We start from the raw sequence: 24,918 nt of genomic DNA, 5'->3' as shown, positions 1-24,918 counted from the left end.
AAAAAAAAAAAAAAAAAAAAAAAAAAGATATTCGCCTTAACTCTCTCGAGTTACATATAAAATGATACTTTGGACGCAGAAATAGCGATAATAATAATAACAGTAATAAAATCTAACAAAATGAATAAATGGCCTTCGATAACATATTTCTTTATATATTTTTTCGGAAATTTTCAATAACAGATAGACTTGTAACAGCATCGGTTCCTATTTCTCCTGCATTAAAATCTTCCTCTTGCGCCCCTGGTCTCTGTGTGTAACCTTTCTCCACTGTTTTGAATAGCAAAATGCGCTTGACTCGCGATGCTTCTGCAGCTTCTCTCTCTTTTATAATAGTAATGATAAAATATACTGTGGGTGGGTTTTTTCATTGATAGAGAAATAGCTCGTACCGTGGCTGCCTTCCCATGACATTCAAAGGGACCAGCATGAGAACTTCAGCATCCACCGCAAGCACTCCTGGTGGACGGCCTGTTGGACAGCCCTCTTTTTCCATCCCCTCCCCCCCATTTCTGTCGTTCCCTCGCTAAAGAGGTAAGAGAGAGAAAGGGGCGTTGTAGGGCTCACTAGACTTTTTTTTTTTTTTTTTTTTTTTTTTTGAAATATACCCAAAACATAAACGTATCCTTACACCAACTTTCGCTCCACGTTAATGACCAGAGACGAGTCAAAGACTTGGCAGAGCGTTTAAATGATGAATGAATGGAAACGGGATTGATGAGATAGTAATGAAAGGAAAGGGTATGGTCATAATGGAATAATGCAAAGACAGGGTTAATATCGATGACAGTTGATGGCGAGAGAGGAAATGGAAAAAGAAGGCCTAAGATATCCTTTTTCTGAGCAAGACACACCTGGACAACATTAGAGGATGGATTGGTGAGCTGATTCCAAGAGGCAATAGTTCGATAAAGACAAAAAAAGGAGCAATCGAAGGTAAGTGCTGCTCTATTTTATGTATACACTTTCTACCTATGGATGATAGATTGATGAAAAATATAATGATACAATACAAAGATGCTTTGTTGTTCTTTTGAGCCGATGGGCAATCTAATTGCACAATATATTTTTAACAAAGCACATTGACCAAGATTTGATTAACAAAGAAAACTTTGGGTAACTGCGACTCGTATTGATCAAGATCCTGCTCATGAAAAAGTTAAAAAGATAAAAAGGAAAAGGAGAAGGATAATGTAGATTGTTAGACACTTGATCTTCCAGTGTTGCGGAAAATGTGAGATGACGGGAATTGGGATACACATCACTCATTACTTGTGCCTGTGCCACCACTTGAGTCCGTGCCATGCACGCGGTCCATTACACAGGGACATAAGGATCTACCATAGTCAAATAGACTTTAGCTTCCCACCCACCCCCAAAGTTAAAAAGAAAAGAGCAAGGCAAACAAGTTGTGTCAGGCATAGGCTAAAAAACCAACATGTGTAAGAGCAAAGGGGCGGGAGGAAACATGGAGGACAGAGACATCATTCCAAGACATTTAAATGTCTTAGTGGAGGTCCCTTGCGCACATGTATCTGCATCCATCTATTCAGGTACGAAACAGACAGGAAAATAAATAAACCTTAAACAAGAGCTTTTTATCCTTTTACTTTTTTCTAAACGTCCATTCCATTATTATCTATAAAAGTGGAGAAAACCCCACCCTTTATTATTTTTTTTTCTACATCTTCTTGCATTCACATCCAACGACGCTTGCTCACATTCTCTGTCACCTGCATTCTTTCTAGCTTTCTTTTCTTTTCATTTTCTCCCTTCTATTTCCATAACCCATCATGAAGATCGCCTCAATTATTTCATTGGCAGTCGCTGTCTTGTCCCTTACAAATGCAGCACCCATTGATCGAAGGCCGCATAGCCTATTTGGTCCGCCAGCGGGGTCGTACAAGAGTCATTCCGTTGCTTTGACCCGCAACCCTCGTTTCAAGCACAATGTTCCAGCACAATTGGCCAAACTCAACAGTCGCTTCCCAGGTGTCGTGAAGGTCTTGGCTTCGTCCGGCCGTGTTGATGTGACTAATGTCGAAAACGATTTGGAGTATTATGGAGTTGTCTCCGTCGGTACGCCTCCACAGGAAGTCAAGCTGGTAAGAAATATTAATAGATCTGACAGATGATGCATGCAATAGTAAGGATGAAAGTGAGTTGTTCTCCCCAGTAAACAGTGCGCTGATCATATTTGGCCTTTTTTTTTCTCTCTTGTCCCTCATAGGATTTTGATACTGTAAGTTTTTTCTTTTTGTTGATTCGGAAAATTTTTATGTTGCTGCACGCTTTGACCTCGCATGGGCCCTGTCTCTGAACTGACACTGACACACAAATTTTATTTTGTTTATCACCCCTACATACACACACATGCTCACTTTTTAAAAACAGGGCTCTTCCGATATCTGGTTTCCCGCTGTGAACTGCACATCTGCCGCCTGCAAGCAACATGCTCAATATGATCCTTCTCTCTCTTCGACGTTCCAAGAAGATGGCCGTCGTTGGAAGATCACCTATGGTGATCAGTCTAGTGCCTCTGGTATCTTGGGCAATGACATCGTCACTGTCGGAGGCATTTCTGTTTACCAGACAATTGGTCTTGCTCAAAAACAGTCATCCCATTTCTCTTCCTCGATTTCGGATGGTCTCTTTGGCCTTGGTTTCAATACCATTGAAACCGTACCTGGCGTCAAGACCTTCTTGGACAATGCAATTGAAGCTGGCCTATTAGAGAAACCCGTTATCTCCGTCTTTTTGCCCTCAGTCCGCCGAAACGGCGGGGTTGGGGGTGAGTATCTCTTTGGTGATATTGATGAGTCTAAATTCTTGGGCGAGTTGACCTATGTCCCCATCACCAAGAAAGGCTACTGGCAAATCAAGGTTGAGGATGCTGGGTTCAATGACGATTCTATCCAACAGTCCTCTGAGGGTATTGTGGACACCGGTACGACATTGATCATCGTGAGCGATAAAGCTGCGAATGCCATCCACAGCAAGATCGAAGGTGCACTGAAAGATCCCAAGAACGGATGGACAGTTCCCTGCTCCTTGAGCTCAAACACTGAGGACAACATCACGTTTACAATGAGTGGAACTGCATTCAATGTACCAATTGCAGATCTGGCATTTGAGGATGTTGGAGATGGGTCTGGAAACTGTTTCTCAGGCATTCAAGGTGGTCAGGAAGGCCTTTGGATCTTGGGTGATGTTTTCATTAAGAACAATTACTGTGTCTTTGACCAAGGTGAAGCTCGTATCGGCATCGCACCCTTGAAGTATGACTAAAACACACGCATACACAAAAAAAGGCTCGGTCGTTCTAATTATATAATCAGCATTATAATGGGTGGGATGCTGGACATTCGACCCGTCTCTTCTGGTCTATCAAAGGCTGATACGCTCATGAATATACCATTTAAAATATATTTAAATATGTAGTATAAAAAATAAGATACATGTAATATTCATTTATACTCTGTTATCCTTATACAAACGTAAAGTAAACTATACCCTGTTTCTTACAAAAACCTATTCAAGTTGGAAAGATTCTGTAAAGGTGTTCAGTATGGAAGTCGCGCGCGTGCGGAAGAGCCCAACCATTGCCTCTAGTGTAAAGTCTTTCGAATATTTGGTTGCATCACTGCCCACTTCGCTAAAATAATATGAAAATAGCTCCTTTGCCACAAGATGCGAAACCACGCAGAAGTAAGGTCATGGTGTGACATGACGCGATATAAAACGATCTCGCTTTATACTATCAAAATAATCAATATCAAATTATTATTTATTCGTATAATGTTAAACACGGCAGTTCTGGATAGCGAACAAGAGAATATCACGGGCGCCAATGGCCTCTAAATCATCCATAGACTGTGCAACGTTGTTCTTGAGGACCATGGAACTGACTGCCACCCAGTCTGGGTTCTCGAGAGGTGAGACCGTAGGGGCCTGACGACCAGGGGTAATCAAAGAAGCCTCCTTGAGGTGCTTGCGTTCGATATTGTAATTGATGTAGACATACTTTTGTGCTGCAATGACTCCCTTTATCCGTCCAGCAATTGTCTGCACCAGATCAGGGTGTTTGGGTTTTCTGGAGGCGATTAATACTGCTTGTGAGGACAAAATCGTCTCGATGTCGTGAAGTCCCGCAGCCTGCATAGTTTCTCCAGACTCGACAAGATCGACTATTTTTTTTTTTTTTTTTTTTTTTTTTAAAAAAAAAAATAGGCGTATGCAAATTAGATTTGATAAGAAAAAACAATCGGAAAATCATGTTGCTGTATAAAAAATTCTTTGTACGACCTTCCTCTTCCCCACATCCAGTATATTTTGTTCCTGAATTTCATCATTCATCATTTTCACATTGTGTGCCGCCATCACCCTCCAGTCTCAGCTTATCCAAGGTCAAACTCATAATCCTTTTACTTTTTTTTATGTGGAATCTCAAGGAAGAGACAAATGGCTTACCAATACCGTCAGCGAGTCCAAGAGCACAGGCAGCTTCGACACTTCCGCTGACAAAGACCAGCTCTGTCTTCTTTTGCTCCGCTGTTCCCTTGGTTCCATTAGCATCAGCGACCTTAGCATCGATCTCCTTGAAGAAGTTGCCTGCAATGCCTTCAAATGAAGTAGCGATCCTCTTGCCGACCAGTTCCTGAACATTGGCTGCTCCATTCTTCATCGGGACTTGAACACACAATCGACATTTACCAAAGCCCAATTCCATAATCTCAGTGACTTTGTCCTGTGCACCGGCTTCTGCCACCATATCCTGACCTGTGATACCTAAATCCACGTCTCCTTCACCCACAAACTTGGCAATGTCACCAGCAGGCAAAAAGACCAATGCGATCGGCAAGTTCTTCACCAATGCAATGTCGAGACGGTTCTTGCGGTGGAACTGAATATCAGCGCCTTCGAGCAAAGAGAGACATGAAGCATGAAGACGGCCCTTCTTGGGGACTGCAAAGAGCAAACGGTCGGGGAGATCTTTGATGAGTTCCATAGTAATTTGAAAGACAAAAACAAATGACGAAAGTAAGGGAACAAGATTTAAGTGATCTGTAAGGAATTTCAAGGAATGAATGAATGAATAAAGAAATCAAATGAAGTGAAAAGAGTGTGTGTGTGAAAAAAAGAAAATCTCCGCCCCAGTAAAAGCTCCCAAACGATGACCGCATAGATCAACAACTGTGCCTGATATGTCTGTCGTAATGCCGTACAGTTGACGCCACCATTTTCTCTTATTCTTTGACTCACAATAGATCAAGCCAATTAACGACCATCTCAGGTGCACGTACAGTACATATCTATCAATGGGACTTGTATACGTGCAAGTCACGTAGTCTAACTTAAATAAATATTTAGGGTGAATCTATTTGACAACCCGGGTTGTCACTCTTATTTGACAACCCCCCCCTAATTTAGCAGTCACACCGGCTTATTTGGCAACCCAGGTCTTCAATTTTCACTTTTTTGTTATTTGACAACCCGGGTTGTCAAGAAAAGAAGAAAAATTGTCTTTTTCAACCTGTCACATGACAAGTCTTCACCATCTTGCACTTTTGGAGGGCCTTTCTCAGCTGGATTTCTAAAATGGTGGCAACACTCCATTATCATGACTGTGGTTATAGCTTCTTCTGTCTCTCTTTTTTTTCCTTTCCGCGTCTTACGCATGCGCCATCAAGCGTCGCATAACCACTCCGAATTTATGCATGCTTATATATCCAAAAACCCCTTAGTGCATGTTACCCGTATAGGCACATTTTCTATAAAAGCAAACCCTTGTTTTAGAAATCAGTTGTAATAAAAAAACAACACCTCGTAACCAAAAAAAAAAAGTTTGTTATTTGATGGAAGCTTTTAGATTGCTGGAGGGATTTCATGTTGCTGAGGGATAGCAATAGAAACGATTTTCACATAATAATCTTGCCAATAAAAAAGGGTTGTCAAATAATAGTGAGCTTGGGGTTGTCAAATTAGATATTTTACTATTTGGCAACCCCGGGTTGTCACGCAAAGAAAAAAAATTGAGAAAAATAATTAAGGGGGGGGTTGTCAAATAAGAGTGACAACCCGGGTTGTCAAATAGATTAATTCAAATATTTATACTTTTATTCACATTTTTTGAACTGAAAGCTCACACATCAATGCATCCTCCAGCGACCTTCCTAATGGCTGCACGGCCGTATGGGATATATGAGGCACTGTACCAGAACAGCGCCAAGAACTGGACAATGCACAAAATCAAGCAAAGGAGTGCTGCTTTAAGCTAAAAGTACAGATTTTTTAAAAAAAGTCCAAAAATGTTAGATGTCAATAGCTGATAAACTAAAGTAGAATTAATCTCATATCATAAAGATAACAAGGTAATCATTAAACATACTGTGAATGCGACAATGAGAGTGATTACGATTAGAGATAGGAAAACAATGGAAGCAACCATACGAACTACATTGTCAAAGGAACAGTAAGAAAAAAAAAAAGAAAAAAAAAAGAATTGCGTTAGCTGGATATCAATAGCTGTTACTTAATTTCCAGATTTGCTTTAATTTTTTCCTACCTGGGGCAAACATAGTCTTGAACTGCTTGGAAGGTCCAATTAAGAAAGTGGTGCTAATTTTTTTTTTTTTATTTTTTTTTTTAAAAAAAAATAAAGGATCGCATCTCAATGAACTGTTAAATCATTGCCATTGTAATTTTGAGTCATCGTATGCTGTTTGATATTGCCATTCGAGCCTCTTTTTTTTTTTTTTTACCTCAACAACGACACAATGTTGCCAAGAGTGAAGAACACTGCAAATAAAGCGAGCTGCCCAGTACCGAGTGACAAAGTAGACTATTCAGAGAGAGCAATAATGATATGATAATATTTGTCAGCCCTTCCTTTTTCTTTATTCCATGCTCTTTATTTTTCTCAGTCTGCGTCCATCCATATTTGTTGTGTTGATCTAACGATTAAAAGAGAAGAAAAAAAAAAAGGGTGCGAATCACAATACCAGAATCGAGATTAAGAATCCAGCCACGAAACTATTTTAAGAGCAGGTATGCCATATATAAAGTCATCAATGTTAGTAAAGAACCGAAAAAAAAAAAAAAAAAAAGAATTGTCCTGATGGAATTCTAAAATTGTCGATACGTCTCCTGGGATTATTAAACCCAACATAGTTTGAGAAAAGAATTTGAAATCCTGAGCTCCATGAACATGTTACTGCTTGCTCCTGTTGCTTCTGAGGAATATCGTTTTTCATTCATGTCGAATATGGAGGCTAGAACTGGGCTGTGTTACTGTGTAACTGTGTCACTGTCTGACTTGAAAAGAAGGTTCCTTGAAATATATACTTGTGGGGGTTTTTTTTATTTTTTATTTTTTTTTTTTCCGTCTTTCAGAGATGGGTAAATAAATATCTTACCAGATCCCGAAGCCATAGAGACGTTGAGTCCTGTTGAGATTGAAGCAGCTAATGGGATTCGTATCGTCCATAACCTACAATGTGATCCACGCACCAACCAACAATATAATATAAAAAAAAATAAAAGTAAAACAAAATAAAAAAATAAGGCGTATGTTAATTGTCATACTCTGTTATTTTTTTTTTTTTTTTTTTTTTTTTTTGGTAGTTGTTTTTGTCGTTATCATTGTTGTTGCTGTCTATCTGATCGAAGGTTGTATCAAAACATTCTACTACGGTGGTAACAAGATAAGAATGAGGATTAGTTGTATGCAATCTTGAAAATGCTTCTTACATCCTCATTGTTCGGCAGTGATGACATTCCCCAGATGGCCATGATGAACTATTTATTTCTTTTCTTCTTTTTATTTGCTAGTACTAAGGGAAGTATTAAGAGAGGAAGGTTTGGTTTGCTTGGCAAGGAATGAAAGAGATGACAAGGGCGAAGCAAAGCAAAAAGTCTAAAAAAGACAAGAAAAGAAAAAAAATCCCCACAACGGTCGTGTGTGTTGAATGTGTGGCATGTGAAGCACCCTTAATAACTGTAAAGGAGTATTTTTTATTTGCCGTTCCGTTCCTGGATAGGGAGAGACAGACAAAATGTTAGGCATCCGTCAGTTCAAATAACCTGACGCATTCTAATCCCCAATATGATAAGCGGGTATAATCACATGACCAAAGGATCGCGATTAACCAAACAAATCCTGCGCACTGTTCGCATGCCAATGATTTTGATTCCTTCTGGACAGGGTATGATCGAACCGGATAAAATTGTAAGCGCCTTTAAAATATGCGTTAGGACAAGTTTACTCATTCAACTCTCTTTCTTTTCTTTCTTTTCTTTCTTTCTTTTCTTTTCTATTATCCTCTCCATTTTACTTCTTCTCAAAACACCCCACCAACTACAATCAAGCTCGCCCTCCCCTCCCCTCCCACTATGCCTGTCTTCCCAAAATACGACCTTGAGAAACAAAGCATCGAGCTCCCAGGAACGAAAACCCCGGGCGCTACTGGTAACAATAACAAATATACACACACAAATCAGCCTTAGTATCGCGTATAGAAACACTTACGGCTCAAAGAAACTTATGACAGTATAAAATGGTTATTGCATTTCCATTTGATGCTATGTATAGGGCATTACAGGCACGCTGCTTTCGCTGATGAACTCGTTAGCCATATCCGCAGCGCACCTCATGTTGAGACCCTCTATGAGCTCTTTCAGCATGGTATGTTAAGATACTAAATTACTGGGGAAAAAAAAATGTGGAGTGGGAAAAAAAGGTTGAGATTTATGCGGAAGAGCGAAATGAGACATTAAAAAGGATAAAGTTTAGTCGCTGTACTTATCTATTTATCTATTTATTTATTTTAATAGGACTTGCTCAATTCCCAGACAAAGAGTTCATTGGCCATCGTCCATACAATCCTACAACACGCACCTACGACAGCTTTACATGGGAGACCTTTCAGCAGATTGACCAACGCATTAATGCTTTTGGCAGTGGGATCATGCATCTGAACGAATCTTTCCTCGGAAACTCACAGCTGAACCGTTGGGCACTCGGTATCTGGTCATTAGGACGACCAGAGTGGTACATCACGGAAATGAGCTGCTACTTCTACAATTTGGTTAATGTCGCACTCTATGATACTCTTGGCCCGGATTCAATCGAGTATGTTAGTAACCACGCTGAGATCAGAGTTGTCGTTTGTAGCGGTAAGTAACCATCTCGTGTCACTTGTTAAAACACTGTCTTGGAGAATAAGACTCAAGATGCGATCTAGCCCCTTGCTCCCTGGCAAAAATATAATATTCACACAAATGTTCTATATATTTCCTTCTCTGTAAATCCAGCCAACCACATTGTCGCCCTACTTAAGATCGCACACAAGCTGTCAAGCTTGCAGGCCATCATCAGCATGGATTCGCTTTACGATACCTCCCGTTCTGCTCCTAATGCTGTCGTTGATTTGAATGTCATCCGTTCCTTGAGTAATGAGAATGGCATTAAAGTCTATGACTTTGAGGAAATCGAAGCCCTTGGAAAGGAGTTTCCGCGCCCACATACCCCGCCAAAGAAGGACGAAGTGGCTACATTATGTTACACAAGCGGGACTACGGGCCAACCGGTCCGTAAAAGCATCAAAATGTCTTAAGAAGCGTCAAATGATCATACAAAATGCATGTAATGCTTATACTATGAGGGCCTTTCTTTTTAACTAATGATAGAAAGGTGCCATGCTGACGCATAAGAATTTCATTGCCGCAGTCGGCACTTGCTATGAGGGAACACACATTGCCCCCGACGACGTAGTCCTCAGGTAATGCTGTTTGATGTTTCTTACAATGAAGATTTAATTTTCCCATTCTTACTGAACGAAAAAAAAAAAAAAAAAAAAAAAAAACAACTTTATAAATAGCTATTTACCGCTAGCTCATATCATGGGCCGTGTAGGGATTCTGGTTAGTACATCCGTGGGCTGCAAAACCGGATTCTTTCATGGAGATATGCTGGCGCTAATGGATGATGTCAATGAGCTCAAGCCAACGTTTTTCACAACAGTCCCTCGGTTATTGAATCGAATCTATGCTCGGGTTGTAGCGGCTACAGTAGATGCACCAGGGGCTGTTGGTAAATTATCACGCCATGCGGTAGCTGTGAAGCTTGCTAACCTTCACGCAGGGAAAGGTGTTCATCATCCGCTCTGGGACCGACTCTTGTTCAACAAGGTCAAGATGGCCCTCGGAGGAAGAGTTCAAGTCCTGGGAACCGGAAGTGCCCCTGTCGCCAAGGAGGTCCTCGACTTTTTGAGAGTTGTTTTCAGCTGTGTCGTAGCTGAGGGATATGGCTCAACTGAAACAACAAGTATTGCTACAGTTACACTCCCCGAGTACGTGGAAATAGTTGTATCGTCTTCATGTTTGTTTAATATTATCATCATGATAATTACTATTTTTGTTTTATTTTCCTATTATACATACCGACCAAATGTCTCATCACTGATCTCTTCTTTTCCCCTTTTTCCTCAGTGAACACGTTTCTGGCCATGTAGGCTGCCCTCGTCCTGGAATAGAACTCAAACTTGTGGATGTTCCAGAACTGAACTATCTCACCACAGATCAACCTTTCCCTCGAGGGGAGATCCAGCTACGAGGAGCTCCAATCTTCAAAGGCTATTTTAAGGACGAAGCGAGCACACGAGAAGCTGTTGATCCAGAGGGATGGCTAGCCACCGGGGATATTGGGGTTATGGATGATCGTGGATGCCTTACGATTGTTGATCGCAAGAAAAACATATTCAAGGTAAGTGAATAAAAATAATGTGGACTCCTCCAATGATTGTCAATATGTTGGATTTATTGATTTGGTTTAATTTTTTTTCCCCTCTTTAGTTAGCCCAGGGCGAGTATGTTGCTCCAGAAAAAATCGAGAATATCTTAACGGCTCGCTGCAATTTGGTGATGCAAATCTATGTGCACGGGGACTCACTTGAGAGTATGCTCGTGGCTGTAGCCATTCCCGATCCGGAGACATTCCTGCCGTTCGCTAATGCTGTGGTGACAAGTGAAGGAAATGATGCTCAAGAGGTAAAGCCTGGTGATATGGAGGGGTATGCTCGACTCTTGAGTGATCCCAGAGTCAAAGCGGCGTTTATACAGGAGTTAGAAAAGGCAGGTCGAGTTGGAGGTCTGAATGGATATGAGTTGGCCAAGAAGGTTCATTTGACAACGGATATGTTCTCAGTCGAGAATGGAATGGTCACACCAACGCTCAAGATCCGCCGACCGCAAGTCCGAGAATACTTCAAAGAGCATATCCAGGCCATGTATGAGGAGCTGCGACAGATGGTGTCTGCTAAACTTTAAATGCTTAAACAAAAAAAAAAAAAAAAATGAAGACGGTGATTATGGATAGTTCCTTATTATTTGTAAAAATTAAAAATAATAACAATAAAAGAACTTTCAAGAAGTGCACTATATAGTACTTTTGTTATTTACTACCGCCGTTATGCGGAGAAGTAGAGGAATGCAGACTAACAAAAAGTAGAAAGCATAGACGTAAGAATGTTTCTTGCGAGATACAGGTCGTAAATAAATACAAAATGTTATAAAGACTTGTCAGAAGGCGGAAACAGGCAAGGTCAATTTAATTTATTAAAACGCGAAGATAAGTATCGGTGAGTTTATTCTTTTCTTTTTTTTATTGACAGATTGGTTAGACGCAAAACACAATAGTGAAATATCCATAAATGCCAGCAGCTTCATTCCCAGCGACTTGACTTGGTACTATTGCTGTTAGAGACAAGAACCAAAGCCTGCAATCAATCGATCGAAAAAAAAAAAAAAAAAAAAAAAGAGAGGGCGTCCCGGAATGACCACCATCTTTGGGCCAGTATGGAGGCTTGGCAACAAATCTCGAGGAAAGAAGAGGATAGGAAGGAGATAGAAAATAAAAGAGACAGGGTAGAAGGTGTGATATTTGGTTTTTACAATTTTTTAACCTCCTTGACATGCATTCACATGCGTCAATGCATTGATTGCATCTCATTACTTCAGTCCGTGTTATAATGCCAATTATCAAGTAGATTACGGCTCTGGCGGCGCCACCATACGCTATAGTTGTATGTGCGACTTCTTATGCTGGTAGGAAGCACAGAGAACTGAATCTAGCCTGCCTATAAGTTGGTGAAAGCTGAACTCTCTAAACGGGCAACTTTGCCCGCTTTATGGTTCAAGAGTTAGAGAAAAAGCAAAAGCATCAAATTAGAGCTCCAGCATGGCACTTTGCTTTCACTCTATAACAAAAGCGCAGACACTTTTGAAACTGAGGAGAGTTACTCGTTTTAGCGCTAGGAGCATTATCAAAAGTTTCTTTTCTTGAATAGAAGTGAATATGAAGCGTTGGTGATGATGTATCATGAAAAACCCGTGAGTGTTGTTGCCATTTCAGTACAGCATTTGAGACCGTGCTGAAGCCATATGAATAAAGAATGACAGCAGCATACATATGACTAATAGAGCTATCATATAACATCATGAGTGTATTGATTTGTAAAACGGACAATGCAAATACTAAGGAAATAACTGTGGAGGAAGAAGAAAGAGAAGAGAAAGTATAAATGTGACATGACGTCTTTTTTCTATCTCGCAGTAACGACAAAAAAACCACCTTGAACTTCAATAAAACAGAGCTCAAGCCTTGATCTCGCCAGCTCGTGTTTAGAGATGTTACAAAATACTACAGGGAAGCGTTAAAAGTTCAGCAATCATTAGCTTGTCAGTGGCATTACGTCTATTCACTTTTACTCTTGGTTTATAGACGAGTAAAAAAACCCCTATGAGCGATCACGGAGTAGTCGAAATGTAGACATCTTTCAAGAAAAAAAAAAATCAATTTATATTGTATACCATTCTCCAAAATGTGCGGATGGAACGATTGACTTTTTTTCTTGTTTTTCATCCCTGTAAACAGGACAGAGCCACTGTTAGACTAACATCCGTATGCAGTTGTCTAGTTAGGGCAGACATTCTCATTTCATTTTATTTTATTTTTTCTCTCGTTGAGGCAATGAAGATTGCCAAACATTTTCCTTCAATAATCAACATGTTTATGAGAGGAGGACTCTTTTACATACCTCCACTGCATCTTTTCTATCTCTGATATTATAATTAGCATGTAGATGGGCGCGGCTTTATCCACAGACCTGAAGAGCCCACATAGACCCTTTCAACGGCTTATATCATTACAATGATCAGAGAAGAAAAAAGTCGCCCACCAAGAGTAACAGTTGCTGTGTCACTGAAACTGGTTTTATCCGATATTCAAGTCTTTATTCCATTAACAGGTTCCCGTAATGTTGTAAAAGCCTCACCTCCTTCATAGCAGTGGTATGCTTGAAGCCGTTAATGCATGGAAGGGAAGGGTAAAGAGCAAATTAGCCAGTGCCTTCCGGTTTGGTAAGCCAAAAGCAAGCTTTATTACTATGAGATATTCCAAGGCGCGATGTGATTGATGAAAATAGAGTAGAATAAGTATACAGAGCTGACTTTTTATTTTTTTTCTGCTGATATTGCTAATACAATGTTTAGTCGTCAAATGGTATTTTCTCGCTCAGCACGTCCTCTTGATCAGAGTTTATATCCTTCCTACTAGTGCTTCCGTTGTTTTGGCCATCTTCGGACACCATGTTACGGCCGTGGCCCGATTCGCGATTGGCACTATTCTTACGCTGATGTTCATGCTGCTGGCGCTGATACTTCCGTACCTCCACTTTCTCATCGTCCCCAAACTCAAACAGGGACCCTACCCCATCACCTATCAATGAGGCTCCAGAGCCGACTCTTGGTGTCTTTGCATGGATCGAAGACTGACGACTGATATTCCGACTAATTCTTCCTAATGTCAAATCCAAATTCGGTTCCATGAGCGATCGTGACCCACCCGCAACACTCGAGTTCGAGCCTGTAACTTGGATGCCGTCTGTCACAGCAACAGCTGCTATCCTAGTAGAGAAAGCAGTGGTATTGGACTCAATCCGAAGGTCATTTAATATCCCGATCATATCGTGTAAACGGCTCCTCTCAATCTGAAGTTGGCGTGCCCCAAAGTCTCTCATAGCTTTTTCCAGCTCCTTGGTATGGTGGTTCTGTAAATGCGCTAGCTCTTCAAAGAGCGATCCCCGCAAACTGTTCAATAGGCTGGACGCTTCTCCAATTTTGCCTTCGATCTCTTCCAAGGACGAAGCCTGGGCTGTTGACTTTGAAGAGGTTACTGTAGTAATGGACGAGAATGGCGGCGTGTGGAGAGATGTACTAGTCATCATGTTTTTCGTGACTGGACTCTGGCCGCCTCTACGTGATCGAAATGGACTGGAGATGATGCTGTTACTACTAGCGGCGCTAGTCAAGCTGGTTTGAGACATGCTAGGCGTCAGTTTCATAACTAAAGATGAGCGTTTGTTATATGGTAACAATGGTGGTGTCGAAGGTGATATAACTTGCGGTGTTGAAGAAGATGGTGACGAAGGGGCAGATCTAATCTTAGATGACCTGCCCACGGCGCTTTCGGATGCAGCCCTTATGTGCTGCCTTCTTCCGGATCCTGAGGCGAAAGACTCAGAGACAGCTCCGAAGGCTGAAGTGGCCACATGTCCAACTGCACCAAGCGCTGCACCTGCACCATTGACTGCATACTTGGCCCCTCCTCCAATAGTAAATAATCCCGACCGCCACATATCATTCCGACGCATTGATTGTTCTGTTTTCTGCGCTACCACTCTCAGTTGCCGTATAGACGCGATGATTTCCTGTGGGTGTTTCAGCGCCTTCAATGTCCCATCAATCACAAATGAAAAGTCTAAAACGAAAAATCGTTAAATAAATTATCAGCGTATTAAATAAATATATGGGTAAGTAAAGATAACTACAAGAATAATAACACTAAAGGTTCTCTGGTCTACCTTCAAACAAGTTTCCAAATGACTCAATGTCAGAAGCACGCATAGTAGTTTGCGTTGAGGCAATCGCTTTTGTTGCATTAACATATTCGCTCTTATTATCAAAGTCAATCAAGTATGACCGATCCAAGGCTCCTGCCAAAATATCGAGCTGCTGAGGTACATCTGTATGTAACCAAAAAAAAAAAAAAAAAAAAAAAAAGAGAGAGAGATGGCAACAACAGCATATGGTAAGCCCTTTATCCAGTAGCGGGATCGCTGATATCATATAAAATATACCATAGTCTTCGGATCAATGCGCTGACCTTGTGTGCTTCGACTCAATTTCCTAGCACACTTTCTAACTTGCTGTACTGCTGCCTCCAGTCTCAAGACCTCTTCGTTCAAATGATGGAAATACATCTCTTCATGCTCCAGGTTCTCGATAGTGGATGGGAAATTGTCAAAGATACTGTCGATTGCATTCTCCTGCTTAATCATTGATCGCTCTAATATTAAATCACGCTTTTATTATTTTTTTTTAAAAAAAAAAAAAATGTCGACGTCAAATACTTAGTCAGGCGCTTGCGGGGAGTATACTGTCTCTCTATCACTTACCTGCAACTCCGGTATTAATATGAACTCCCAAACTAGTTCGTGGTTAGCTAGGACTGGATGGCTTGACAGATAGTTCAAGAACATGTCCAACCTTCTGGCAGATATCGCAAGAACAGTTTTAGAAGGTCGGCTTGGAGAGAGCAAAAAGGGCGAATAAAAATCTTTGAGCGAGGGTATACAAGCATCAGGCCCTTCAATTAATAGGTTTTGCCGCAAGAACTGAAAATCCTCTAATGATCGCAACATTGTTACAATGGTTGACGGGCCTGAGGACTATAAGAGTGGACATGTATAGTTATGTATTGATTTTTGGCAAATGTAGTCAATAATTTTTAGCATATTAGTTCGCAGTATATCCTTGCGATAACCAAAACAGCTGCCTTAGTATCATGAAGACATAGAAAGGCCATAAAACTTTACCGCTCCACTCTTGACGATATATCGGACTTTACCATCCCGCTCCATAGTTCCTCTGACAACTCGGATAGCTTTCTTAGGTAAATTGCTTGATGGAGTTGGCTTCTTTCCTTGGACCTTGGACAACGACAATGATAGAGAAGACTTTTCTGAACTCCTGTTATGAACATAACAATGATCATCACTATCCCAGAAAAGCATTGCATTGTCGAGCATATCAAGAATTATAGGGTCATTCGTCATATCTGCCGGCGACTCGTTTGCCCAGTCTCTCAATTCCGGATTAGCGCCCCTCTGCAATAAAAATTCGACCACGACAGCTGAATTTGATTGACATGCTAATTGAAGAGGGGTACTGCCATCCACTGCAGACTGAATATCGACCATTGACGTCCGTTCTTCTAGTAGTTTGACCATCTCTAAATTACCTCGAAGACACGCCATATGTAGTGGCGTATAACCTCTTGAGTCTGTTATCAATGGGTCCACACAATCACCAGTCGCCAATAAGCTTTCAACGGCAGCGGTGTTATCATGAAGAGTCCATTTCAGGAGAGGCGTCCATCCTGCATAGTTTTCAATATCTGGATTTGCTCCACATGAGATCAAATCCTGGATCAGCTTCGGATCATTTATGAAATGAAGCGCTGTATCACCACTATTATTCTGTCGGTCCAAATCTCTGGGTGCCATCTTTTTGGTAAGAGCCGATATGATTTGGTTTCCGCCATGATCACGATCACGGTCTTTACTATAGTCGTCCTGCTGCTTTTTTGCAGAGATGATGAGTGGAGTATCGCCCTCGTTATTGGGAAGACCAAGGTCAGGTTCAGATTTCAAGAGTTCTTCTAGAACTACCAGATTTTCTCTATTATCCTTTTTGGCCGCCACACACACATGGACCGCAGTATTTCCAAGTACATCCTGTCTATTAATAATAGCCTTTAGATCTGCTTCCTTAATACCCTGAGCCTGATGAAGAATAAATTGAATCATATCCTTATTCTTCAAGTTGGCACAGAGCATGAGTGGAGTTTTGCCTTCATAATTCCACACGTCCACCGACTGACCTTGCTCCTCCACAAGGTATCGTAGTACTTCCATCTGCTGTGCTTGACAGGCTATCAATACACCATTATTACCAACAAAATCTCGACTCTTTATAGCGGAGATAGATGGTGGCTCCTGGATAACTGACTCAGGCATAGAATGATCACTATCAGTTCCAAAACTTGCCACTGACGTTCTTCGAAGTAAAGGTGACGCCGATAATGGTTGTTGTTTTTGCTTAGTTTGATTACATTCTGAAGCTTCAGAAAAAATATTTTTGATTCCTTTCATATCACCTGAACGGACCATGTCCCAATACTCCTGATTTTTGGCTGAGAATGGCAATAATTGTTTGATATGGGTAATAATGTATCGTGAGACAGCTTCCAGCGTAGAAAGAGAGTATCCATATTCACCGCTTGATGGGTCTCCAAATAGGACGAAGTTCTTCATATAATAAAGATTTGATGCCAAATTGCTGATATCTGAGCGAAGAACTGTAAGAAGCAAGATGGGAATAAGGTCATCTGCCCCTCCAGATAATGTGCTAGCCACTCGAACAGACCTTATCAAGTAATTTAGTTTCTCTTCGGGTGTCCGCAGTATTCCAATGGACTGGAATTCATTCAATGCAGAGACAAGACATTGATAGTGTTGTGGAGTATCCGATAGTCCAATCTGAACAAGATCTAAATTCTGAGCAAGATAAAATGTCAGCTAACTTTCTACATTGCTAGCTCTACTAATCCCGTTGGATAGTCAGAAAGCATCATAGAACACAAGCATTACCCGGAGATCCCTTATAGCCTCTGATAAATCCCAGTCTTGTTGCTTAAATTGAAGGGTGATTTTGAAGAATACAATATCATAGGTTGAATTCATGATGTGATTCTCTAAAAGCTGATCCAATACATCTACTGTCACTTTGTATTCGTCTAACAGTCTCATAAGTATTTTCGAGTCCAGTTTATTCATGAGCTAAAATATGAAAATATGAAATGAGGAATCGCTATTAATGATATGGGTTGTCTGATAATGACTTTTTTTTTTTTTTTTTTTTTTTTTTTTCCATTGAAAAAATATATATACCTCCACACTATTGGCTAAAAGACGATCCACAGCAGTCCGTATATCATCCAAGTTGTTTTTCGCCATCATCGCGTCATTGAAATCCATAATCAATTTTTCCAGTTTCTGTGATACGCCAGGGAAACGTTGCAGCACAATATGAAGGGTCAAGAAAGGTCGTCCTTTGGATCGTCTGTGGACATAACTGTAAGGATCTGTTGCATTATATATTGAGTACTGGCCCAAGCGATACCGGTTGCGGCGACTGGTGGTAGTAGCTGCTATTGGGGAATGGGTCTCTGCGCGCAATGGAGGACTAAATAACCCCGATGATCCTGTCAATCTGTCAGTGTTGCTTTCATTGCGATAAGTGATGTCATTTCCTTTGTCTTCTGGGATTAAAGTGGTTGCAGTACTTGTTGTAGGATGACCTAATAATATCTGATCGTTATTTTGCGGGATTCCTACGAGAGGGCGGTCAATGAATTGAATAAGCCAGCCTCTTCCCTCATCATCATAAAATATCTGTTCCGAGACAAGACGCGCTTGCTTCAAGAGCTTAAATCCCTTGGCCGTCGTCACTAAGGAAAAAACAAATGCAATGTTCATAAGGCGAATATGTCGATGGTCAATTGTGCGAATGACATATAAAGTTACCAATGTCAGAGATAGAGCGTTTTTTTCTTTTTTTCTTTTTGCTTTGTACCAGTCGTATCTGTGACAATCAAGGTGCGTCCGTTCAGAGTTGTAACAGATAGGCTTTTAGTCACTGGATGATCTCTGTCAGGGATACGGACAATATGGCTCACTATATCACATATTTATTCAAGGTGAAGCGCAAGAAATTATAATGTTAGTATAAAGTAAGACAAACTTTTAATATCATCACAGGGCGAAGTAATTTTTTTGGTTACGTACTGATGAATTCCTCATCCATGCCACCCCATTCCCATTCCAATTTCAAAAGCGCATTAGTGCCCATGAGCGACTGTTGGACCGGACAAAGAATGACCAGCTGATGACCATGTTGTCGGTCTCGTTCCCGAACTATTGATGCTAAACATGTCTCAAATGTCCGTTTCAAGGACTGGACATGCTTGAGTTGCTCGGGGTCGATGAGGTCGGATGTCGAAACAGAATTGGATTCTTGAAAGAAGAGCAAGGACAGGAAGTGATTGGTGGTTGTACTGGGCCATAATCGGTCATCATGATAGGGATGATATAACACAGAGTTATCCCCTGCGGTTGCAGTTGCAGTGGCACTTGCGGGTGATTGGAACAAGGACCGCGTCAGGTCCATGGCACATTATCTGTCAAGTAAATTGAAGTGCGAAGAGATTAAGATGTAGATCAAGAGGAAGTGAATTATATTTCACGGGAAAATCGTAATAGCCACGTGCTCTAAATTGAATAGGAGTGAACCCACCACCAAGTGGATTTGTTCATCCAACGCCAAACTCTACAAACAGCCCTCAACAGCACTGGACCGGTACATGACTTAGCAGAGTGAATCAATAGTATCGCTGTAGAAGACAAGGTAACGAAACTTGTACGAAGGGCTTCTGCAGACTTGTTTTCAATGCAACCTGTCCAGTCCCAACTCTCCTTACGCGTACTCCCTTTGAGTGCCAGCTTAAATCTGAATTGACCACATGATCCTAGATGTCTTTCTGACGCTTGCCTATACTCCATTCCTTCCTCCTTTCTACCCAACAGCCATTCAACTTATCACACTCAATCCTTCTCCACTATATATCTCAGCGGCTTATGCGACTGTGCAAGGTACGTATACAGCCTTTGTCCCGGCAGCAAAAGCTTAGTCTGCGCATCAGTGTGTTCAATCAGCCTATCCCTCGACAAAGAATATTTAAATACTAATACCAACTTGTTATATTGCAAACGTATTAGTGGTGCTGCGAAGGGAGTATGGGGCAAGCTTGCGTTGCTATGCAGGCGAGGCATAGTCTTAATGACTCTAATGGAATGAAGAACCTGCAGGCACACTAGCCAACTTTTTTTGTATCAGATTACAGGCCATCCTTGCGTATCACCACATCGTTTCGCGTCTTCGCAACCCACTCCTTCATTTCTTGCAGAAGGTTACAGCCCTGTCCTTCATATATCCATTTTGTTTTTATAATATTGCGTCATCAAATTACGCACTCAGTTGGGCAGTTCAGGAAACAATCGTGGTGGAGCCCTCCGAGGCTTGTTGGCATTATGTTTCCTAATTTTCGATAATACTTTAATCCTGCTAGCAATGACAAGCCCATAACGAAGGAGATGCGTCTTCCCTATTTGCGAATCCAAACTCGTCTTAATATTCGGGCATCTTTAAACTCTAAGAGAGGAGACGAAGCTCGATCAATGTAGACATTTCTTTGAGTCAGGCCATCAGTTAGGAAAACGAAGACAAAGAGGGAAGCGAGACTCTCCTTACCCTGCTCCTAGTTCTTAATGCCAATTTCCCAATATTGGCTAAATTCGTAATTTCATCCGTGTTTTATCTTGTCGTTTTTTTCCTCTGTTGGATTTGTTATCAGGATCTATCTCTAGTGGGCAAAGAACGGATATTGAATTATTTACACCTCTGATGTTATCTTTTGGTCATCTGCCGTCTGTCACCTGTGGTGCTTGGACCTTCCACGCGTCTTGCCTTGTCTAATAGACAAGCGCAATTAAGTTCAAGGGACTGTCCCTGGCCATAACAATAAATAATAGAAGCATCTCCGATGCATTAACAAGAGATTGATCAATTGATGCCTATTATACATACCTTGTACACAGAAGCTGGGGGTTACATCATTGCTCGGGGATTATTATCTCTCTCTCTCCTTCCCTGTTTTTAGTCACTACGCGTCAACAATGGGAGGAAGGAGACGAAACCCAACCAATGGTGAGACGCCGGATTGAGGTCTAGGGTTTTGGCAATAGGACGAGAAATGGCTATTTTTAAACCCTTATTCCTAAGTTCAAAAAAAAGGAGAGAGGATGAAGAGAGAATAAGAGAAATAAAAGGAAGCTGTTTCCCTGACTTTATACCCTTAAAAAAATCCCCGGACAATTGCTTGGTTCCTTCCTTTTAGGAGCAGGGTTTGCTTTATAAGTCACTGAATGCTGGTGTAAGGTTCAGGGTGATAAACAGTAATGAAGAGGTTCAAGTTTACACAACATTATCCAAGCAACCAAAGAGTTTATTTTGCATTAAAGGTTGAATAAGTGGCAATCCCATACAAATTTGAAGAACCAGTCTTAACCACAGACACCACATATTTTTATGCATCAGAAAAACATGTACATGTACATGTATATTATACACATATACATACATCCAAACATTTTTTTTAAGCTTTTTGTAAGGTTCATATGCAGCAAGCTTGGGCCACCAAAAAATCTTAAATGGGACCAAAGAATTACAAATGATCCCAGATGTGGGGCGTCAAAATACAACGCATGAATTTCCTTTGATTTGATCCTAGGAAAAAAAAATAAAATAAAAGGGCAATTATTGTGGATCTCAAGGAGAACAAGAAGAGTCCAGAACGTGCTCAAAACAATGTAAGCAGTTGCCGTAGCTTATACTAAGTCCACTAATTATCCTCTATTTCCCCTTAGAAATAAACTTCTTCAGTAAGGCTTCACACCAAGACATTATTATTATTATTATTATTATTATTATTATTATTATTATATGGGAAATTTTTTTTCTGGAACAAAGACGCACCGTTACTGCCGTGTCTTTTTATCCTAATAACAATTGCTTGCTTTTATGGCGGAAGTGTCAGTTGAGCTCATTGTTAGGATCAATACTTCCGATTTCAAGTTACGACTTCAACGCCAGTAATCAAAGGAGATAGCATGCAAGGCATATATATGTATATATTACAACTGCTACTGTAAAAGAAAATTGGATGCACTAATTTTTTTTTGCATTGACCACCGACCGTTGGACTCAGATAGCCCCTTTCATTGCTGGTATAAGCGCGGTTGCCCGTTTGAGTCCCCTCCTCTTATCTGAGGTAAACAAACATTTAGATTCCCCCTCCCCCACATGGATGCATATTTTTATGCGATTAAAAAAGGGGGAAAGGAGCCAAAAGAAATAGAGGATCCAAATATGATGCATAAATTCGTTACTATATGGTGCTTTTACGCAGTATCGCAACCTCATTGAGGACCTTCCGGTTCTACAAGTGTCAGGTGCTGAAGACTCTGTATGACATGGCATTATTGTAGGTCTCCCATTGGCTGACATGTTATCCAAATCATTTTTTATAGGCTTCATCGGGACCATTGTTAATTCAAAATTTATGTATTCTAAACATATAAAATATGGAAAAAGAATAGGGTTCTAGTAGACTGGACAAATGGACAAATGGACAAATGGAGGAACAAACCTTTTGATCAATTGAAAGAATGATCCAAAAAAAAAAAAAAAAAAAAAAAAGAATGAGCACCAGAAATAAGGGCCCGGTTGAAAATAAAACACTCGGAGATGAAACATTTCCAGGAGATCTTTACCTGCTGTCAACCAGCAGTAAGAAATGAATAAAATCGTCAATCGCTCTCAAAAGCGAAGAAAAGAGGAAGCAAATGAGGACGAGGGTGAGCGAGAGAGCTGTAGAAAACCTGAGCGAAAAAAAAAAAAAAAAAAAAAAAAAAAAAAAGAACCGCAGAAAACGTAATGCAAACACAACCCTTACGATCTTGTGCGACAACACCTTGTTGCCGATGTTTGGAAGGGAAAATATGTAAACTATGAACAGCTGCCTATAGACTATCTTATCCATAGGGCCCTCCTACCCACCTCACTTCCCTACGTTCCTGTCTCTGTATTTCTATCCGACTATTCCTCTTTCTCTTTCTTATTTCTTGGGGAACTCAAGGCTAGCTGATCGTATGGTCGTTCTATTTTTGCTTTTTTCCTTAATTGTTTCGATATGATTCCAGGGAACAATATCTAATGAGAGCTGTCATATAAATATAGAGACAAGAATGAAAGAAATCGAGATTCGATAAACTAAACAAGATATATACATTGCCTAACTTTGGGTATGAAACAGGGCGCAGCGGGCGGACAAAAAAATAGAATAGAATAGAATAGAATAGCCATAAAAACAAATAAAAAATGAGATCCATGGTAGAGCCTGCGTTTTTATTGGTCCTCTTGTGTTCAAAAAAACCGTTTTGGCGCGCAAAAAAAAAAAAAAAAAAAAAAGGCGCGGGCATGTTTGCATAATGACCATGCAATCGTTGAATGATGAACTGTTGCTATTGTAACATCTGTCTTGGACCGTTGAAATTGTGTCCATTTGAATCAGGGCCCTGTCTTTTTGGTAACACTAACACTTGGGTCCCTATTTATTTTTATTTTATTTTTGAACTAAAGGACCCTTCCTTACTGTGCCAATTGGATCCGTAATTTCTATGGATTGAGTAAAGTAAAAATAAAAATAAAAATAAGATCGTCCTCCTTCTAAATGCTATCTTTGTCCGTGTACAAAGATTAAAAAAATAAAAAAAAGGTATCACAAGAGAAAGAAGCCATTCAAGCATTAGGAATCAGCGTCGCATTATCGCCAATAGCTTGACATTGTGGAAGTAATAAATAAATAATCGGGCTTACAACTTGCATAGCATGCAATGCATGTACAGCAGACATATTAATGTGTATATTTTCTCCTAGCGTTTCAACGCAACGCAACCTCCTTTTTTTTATGCTCCTGTCCTTGTTGTAGACTCTTTTGTAATCCCCTTTCCCGCACACCGCCATGGATGAACAAACACGCTATGGGTAGAAAACGGTAAGTAATAAGATGCATTGTTCATCGTTTTTCAGTATGTTTCTAGGGACAAGTTAATCCTGATCAATGATCCTGTCAAAGACAAGGAGATGAGTTAAATAAAAATATAAAAATAAATATAAAAATGGATAATAGTAACAATACTCGCTTTACCAATCACAATGGGAGAGTAACATGGTGACCATGAGGTACTTCCGTGTTCATTAAATGAAATAAGAAAAAGTACGATCTCATTTTGTCCACCATCTCCGCTTTTTTTTTTTTTTTTTTTTTTTTTTTTTAATTATAATACTCTAATCGGGCCTACCTTATTGTTAAATGCGATTCTATTACTTTCTTTTATTTAGTAGTACTCTTTTCTATTCTTTTTTGGAGTTCTGTTTTTAGGGTCTCAACAGAGACGTTAAATTTCAAATCCCTTGCATTGTACACTAATGCATTATGCATTTGTACAACACCAACTCCCTCTTCCCCGACCCCTCCACAATCCACTCCAAATCCTTTTATTTCTCTTTACATTCGATTCATTCTTCATTCAATCGTGTTCGATTCAACAACATCTCAGTCTCTCATCTTTAGATTCAACCGCTTTATTGGTTGTTGCTCCCATCCTCAGCAGCCCATTCGGTACCGAACCATTGCTCTGTGTGGCCAAGGGTAGATCTCGGAGAAAAAAAAAGATATAAAATGAGGCTTCATTCCCGGCTTTTTTTTTTAAAAAAAAAAAAAAATCATCGTTTTCATAATACTTCATTAATCTGATTTCTATATCTTGGTGTTTTCTATTACTTTCTCTTCTCTTCCTCTTCCTCTTCCAACCTTGATCTTCCAACTCCTCTCAACAGGCAATTTATATGTATTAAATACATCTCATTGCTTCAGTATAAATCAATTGCCCCGCACGCCCACACGGCAAAAGAACAGCCCTCCTCATACTCATCTACCTCCTCATTAAATACAGTCCATCCAACCATTCTATTTCCTATCCTCCATCTAAATCCTTGTAATTTCGCTCTATACCAAGGACTTTTTCCCTTCACCATCTTTACACTAGTTCTCACTAATAA

The 24,918-nt window shown here is 40.4% G+C and overlaps 5 protein-coding genes across 5 annotated transcripts; 2 read left to right on the top strand and 3 right to left on the bottom strand.

Moving 5' to 3' along the window:
* The first annotated feature begins 1,696 nt into the window (after positions 1–1,696).
* BCR41DRAFT_339508 (aspartic peptidase domain-containing protein) lies at positions 1,697–3,516 on the top strand. The gene is made up of 3 exons (XM_022022162.1): positions 1,697–2,105; positions 2,231–2,242; positions 2,395–3,516. Exons 1-3 carry the CDS (start codon positions 1,794–1,796, stop codon positions 3,286–3,288), a joined length of 1,218 nt encoding a protein of 405 aa, XP_021878680.1. The 5' UTR covers positions 1,697–1,793; the 3' UTR covers positions 3,289–3,516.
* Positions 3,517–3,795: 279 nt separating this feature from the next.
* BCR41DRAFT_358804 (HisG-domain-containing protein) lies at positions 3,796–5,242 on the bottom strand. The gene is made up of 2 exons (XM_022025115.1): positions 4,471–5,242; positions 3,796–4,187 (listed from the first exon to the last, which is right to left on the bottom strand). Exons 1-2 carry the CDS (start codon positions 5,006–5,008, stop codon positions 3,802–3,804), a joined length of 924 nt encoding a protein of 307 aa, XP_021878679.1. The 5' UTR covers positions 5,009–5,242; the 3' UTR covers positions 3,796–3,801.
* An 871-nt stretch (positions 5,243–6,113) lies between these two features.
* Positions 6,114–7,914, bottom strand: BCR41DRAFT_358801 (Got1/Sft2-like family-domain-containing protein). The gene is made up of 7 exons (XM_022025114.1): positions 7,750–7,914; positions 7,416–7,489; positions 7,002–7,032; positions 6,762–6,841; positions 6,566–6,618; positions 6,389–6,453; positions 6,114–6,274 (listed from the first exon to the last, which is right to left on the bottom strand). Exons 1-7 carry the CDS (start codon positions 7,789–7,791, stop codon positions 6,143–6,145), a joined length of 477 nt encoding a protein of 158 aa, XP_021878678.1. The 5' UTR covers positions 7,792–7,914; the 3' UTR covers positions 6,114–6,142.
* A 370-nt stretch (positions 7,915–8,284) lies between these two features.
* Positions 8,285–11,370, top strand: BCR41DRAFT_358800 (hypothetical protein). Its single transcript, XM_022025113.1, has 8 exons — positions 8,285–8,467; positions 8,591–8,683; positions 8,833–9,174; positions 9,313–9,587; positions 9,688–9,779; positions 9,879–10,349; positions 10,489–10,762; positions 10,852–11,370. Exons 1-8 carry the CDS (start codon positions 8,392–8,394, stop codon positions 11,323–11,325), a joined length of 2,097 nt encoding a protein of 698 aa, XP_021878677.1. The 5' UTR covers positions 8,285–8,391; the 3' UTR covers positions 11,326–11,370.
* Positions 11,371–13,453: 2,083 nt separating this feature from the next.
* Positions 13,454–19,375, bottom strand: BCR41DRAFT_388406 (hypothetical protein). The gene is made up of 9 exons (XM_022027999.1): positions 18,966–19,375; positions 18,754–18,855; positions 18,069–18,628; positions 17,769–17,957; positions 15,933–17,675; positions 15,513–15,785; positions 15,221–15,419; positions 14,919–15,080; positions 13,454–14,815 (listed from the first exon to the last, which is right to left on the bottom strand). The coding sequence occupies exons 1-9, from the start codon at positions 19,345–19,347 to the stop codon at positions 13,545–13,547; spliced, it is 4,881 nt and encodes a 1,626-aa protein (XP_021878676.1). The 5' UTR covers positions 19,348–19,375; the 3' UTR covers positions 13,454–13,544.
* Positions 19,376–24,918: the final 5,543 nt, after the last annotated feature.

Source organism: Lobosporangium transversale (assembly GCF_002105155.1).
Source record: "Lobosporangium transversale strain NRRL 3116 chromosome Unknown BCR41scaffold_35, whole genome shotgun sequence".
Classification (NCBI taxonomy): Eukaryota; Fungi; Mortierellomycota; class Mortierellomycetes; order Mortierellales; family Mortierellaceae; genus Lobosporangium; species Lobosporangium transversale.
Note: the sequence above shows the minus strand (reverse complement) of the source record. Positions and strands in the feature narration are given on the sequence as shown.

What these genes read in the sequence shown, in the direction of transcription:
- BCR41DRAFT_339508 (XM_022022162.1), top strand. Translation starts at nt 1,794, where the DNA reads ATGAAGATCGCCTCAATTATTTCATTGGCAGTCGCTGTCTTGTCCCTT.
- BCR41DRAFT_358804 (XM_022025115.1), bottom strand. Translation starts at nt 5,008, where the DNA reads ATGGAACTCATCAAAGATCTCCCCGACCGTTTGCTCTTTGCAGTCCCC. An exon ending in TGGACTCGCTGACGGTATTG is followed by an intron (nt 4,188 to 4,470) that starts GTAAGCCATTTG and finishes AAAAAAAAATAG; the next exon opens with TCGATCTTGTCGAGTCTGGA.
- BCR41DRAFT_358801 (XM_022025114.1), bottom strand. Translation starts at nt 7,791, where the DNA reads ATGGCCATCTGGGGAATGTCATCACTGCCGAACAATGAGGAT. An exon ending in CAAGACTATGTTTGCCCCAG is followed by an intron (nt 6,454 to 6,565) that starts GTAGGAAAAAAT and finishes TTGACAATGTAG; the next exon opens with TTCGTATGGTTGCTTCCATT. An exon ending in CTCTCATTGTCGCATTCACA is followed by an intron (nt 6,275 to 6,388) that starts GTATGTTTAATG and finishes CTGTACTTTTAG; the next exon opens with CTTAAAGCAGCACTCCTTTG.
- BCR41DRAFT_358800 (XM_022025113.1), top strand. Translation starts at nt 8,392, where the DNA reads ATGCCTGTCTTCCCAAAATACGACCTTGAGAAACAAAGCATCGAGCTC. An exon ending in GCGGGACTACGGGCCAACCG is followed by an intron (nt 9,588 to 9,687) that starts GTCCGTAAAAGC and finishes AACTAATGATAG; the next exon opens with AAAGGTGCCATGCTGACGCA. An exon ending in CCCGACGACGTAGTCCTCAG is followed by an intron (nt 9,780 to 9,878) that starts GTAATGCTGTTT and finishes CTTTATAAATAG; the next exon opens with CTATTTACCGCTAGCTCATA.
- BCR41DRAFT_388406 (XM_022027999.1), bottom strand. Translation starts at nt 19,347, where the DNA reads ATGGACCTGACGCGGTCCTTGTTCCAATCACCCGCAAGTGCCACTGCA. An exon ending in GATTGTCACAGATACGACTG is followed by an intron (nt 18,629 to 18,753) that starts GTACAAAGCAAA and finishes TTTTTTCCTTAG; the next exon opens with TGACGACGGCCAAGGGATTT. An exon ending in TTTTAGCCAATAGTGTGGAG is followed by an intron (nt 17,958 to 18,068) that starts GTATATATATTT and finishes TTCATATTTTAG; the next exon opens with CTCATGAATAAACTGGACTC.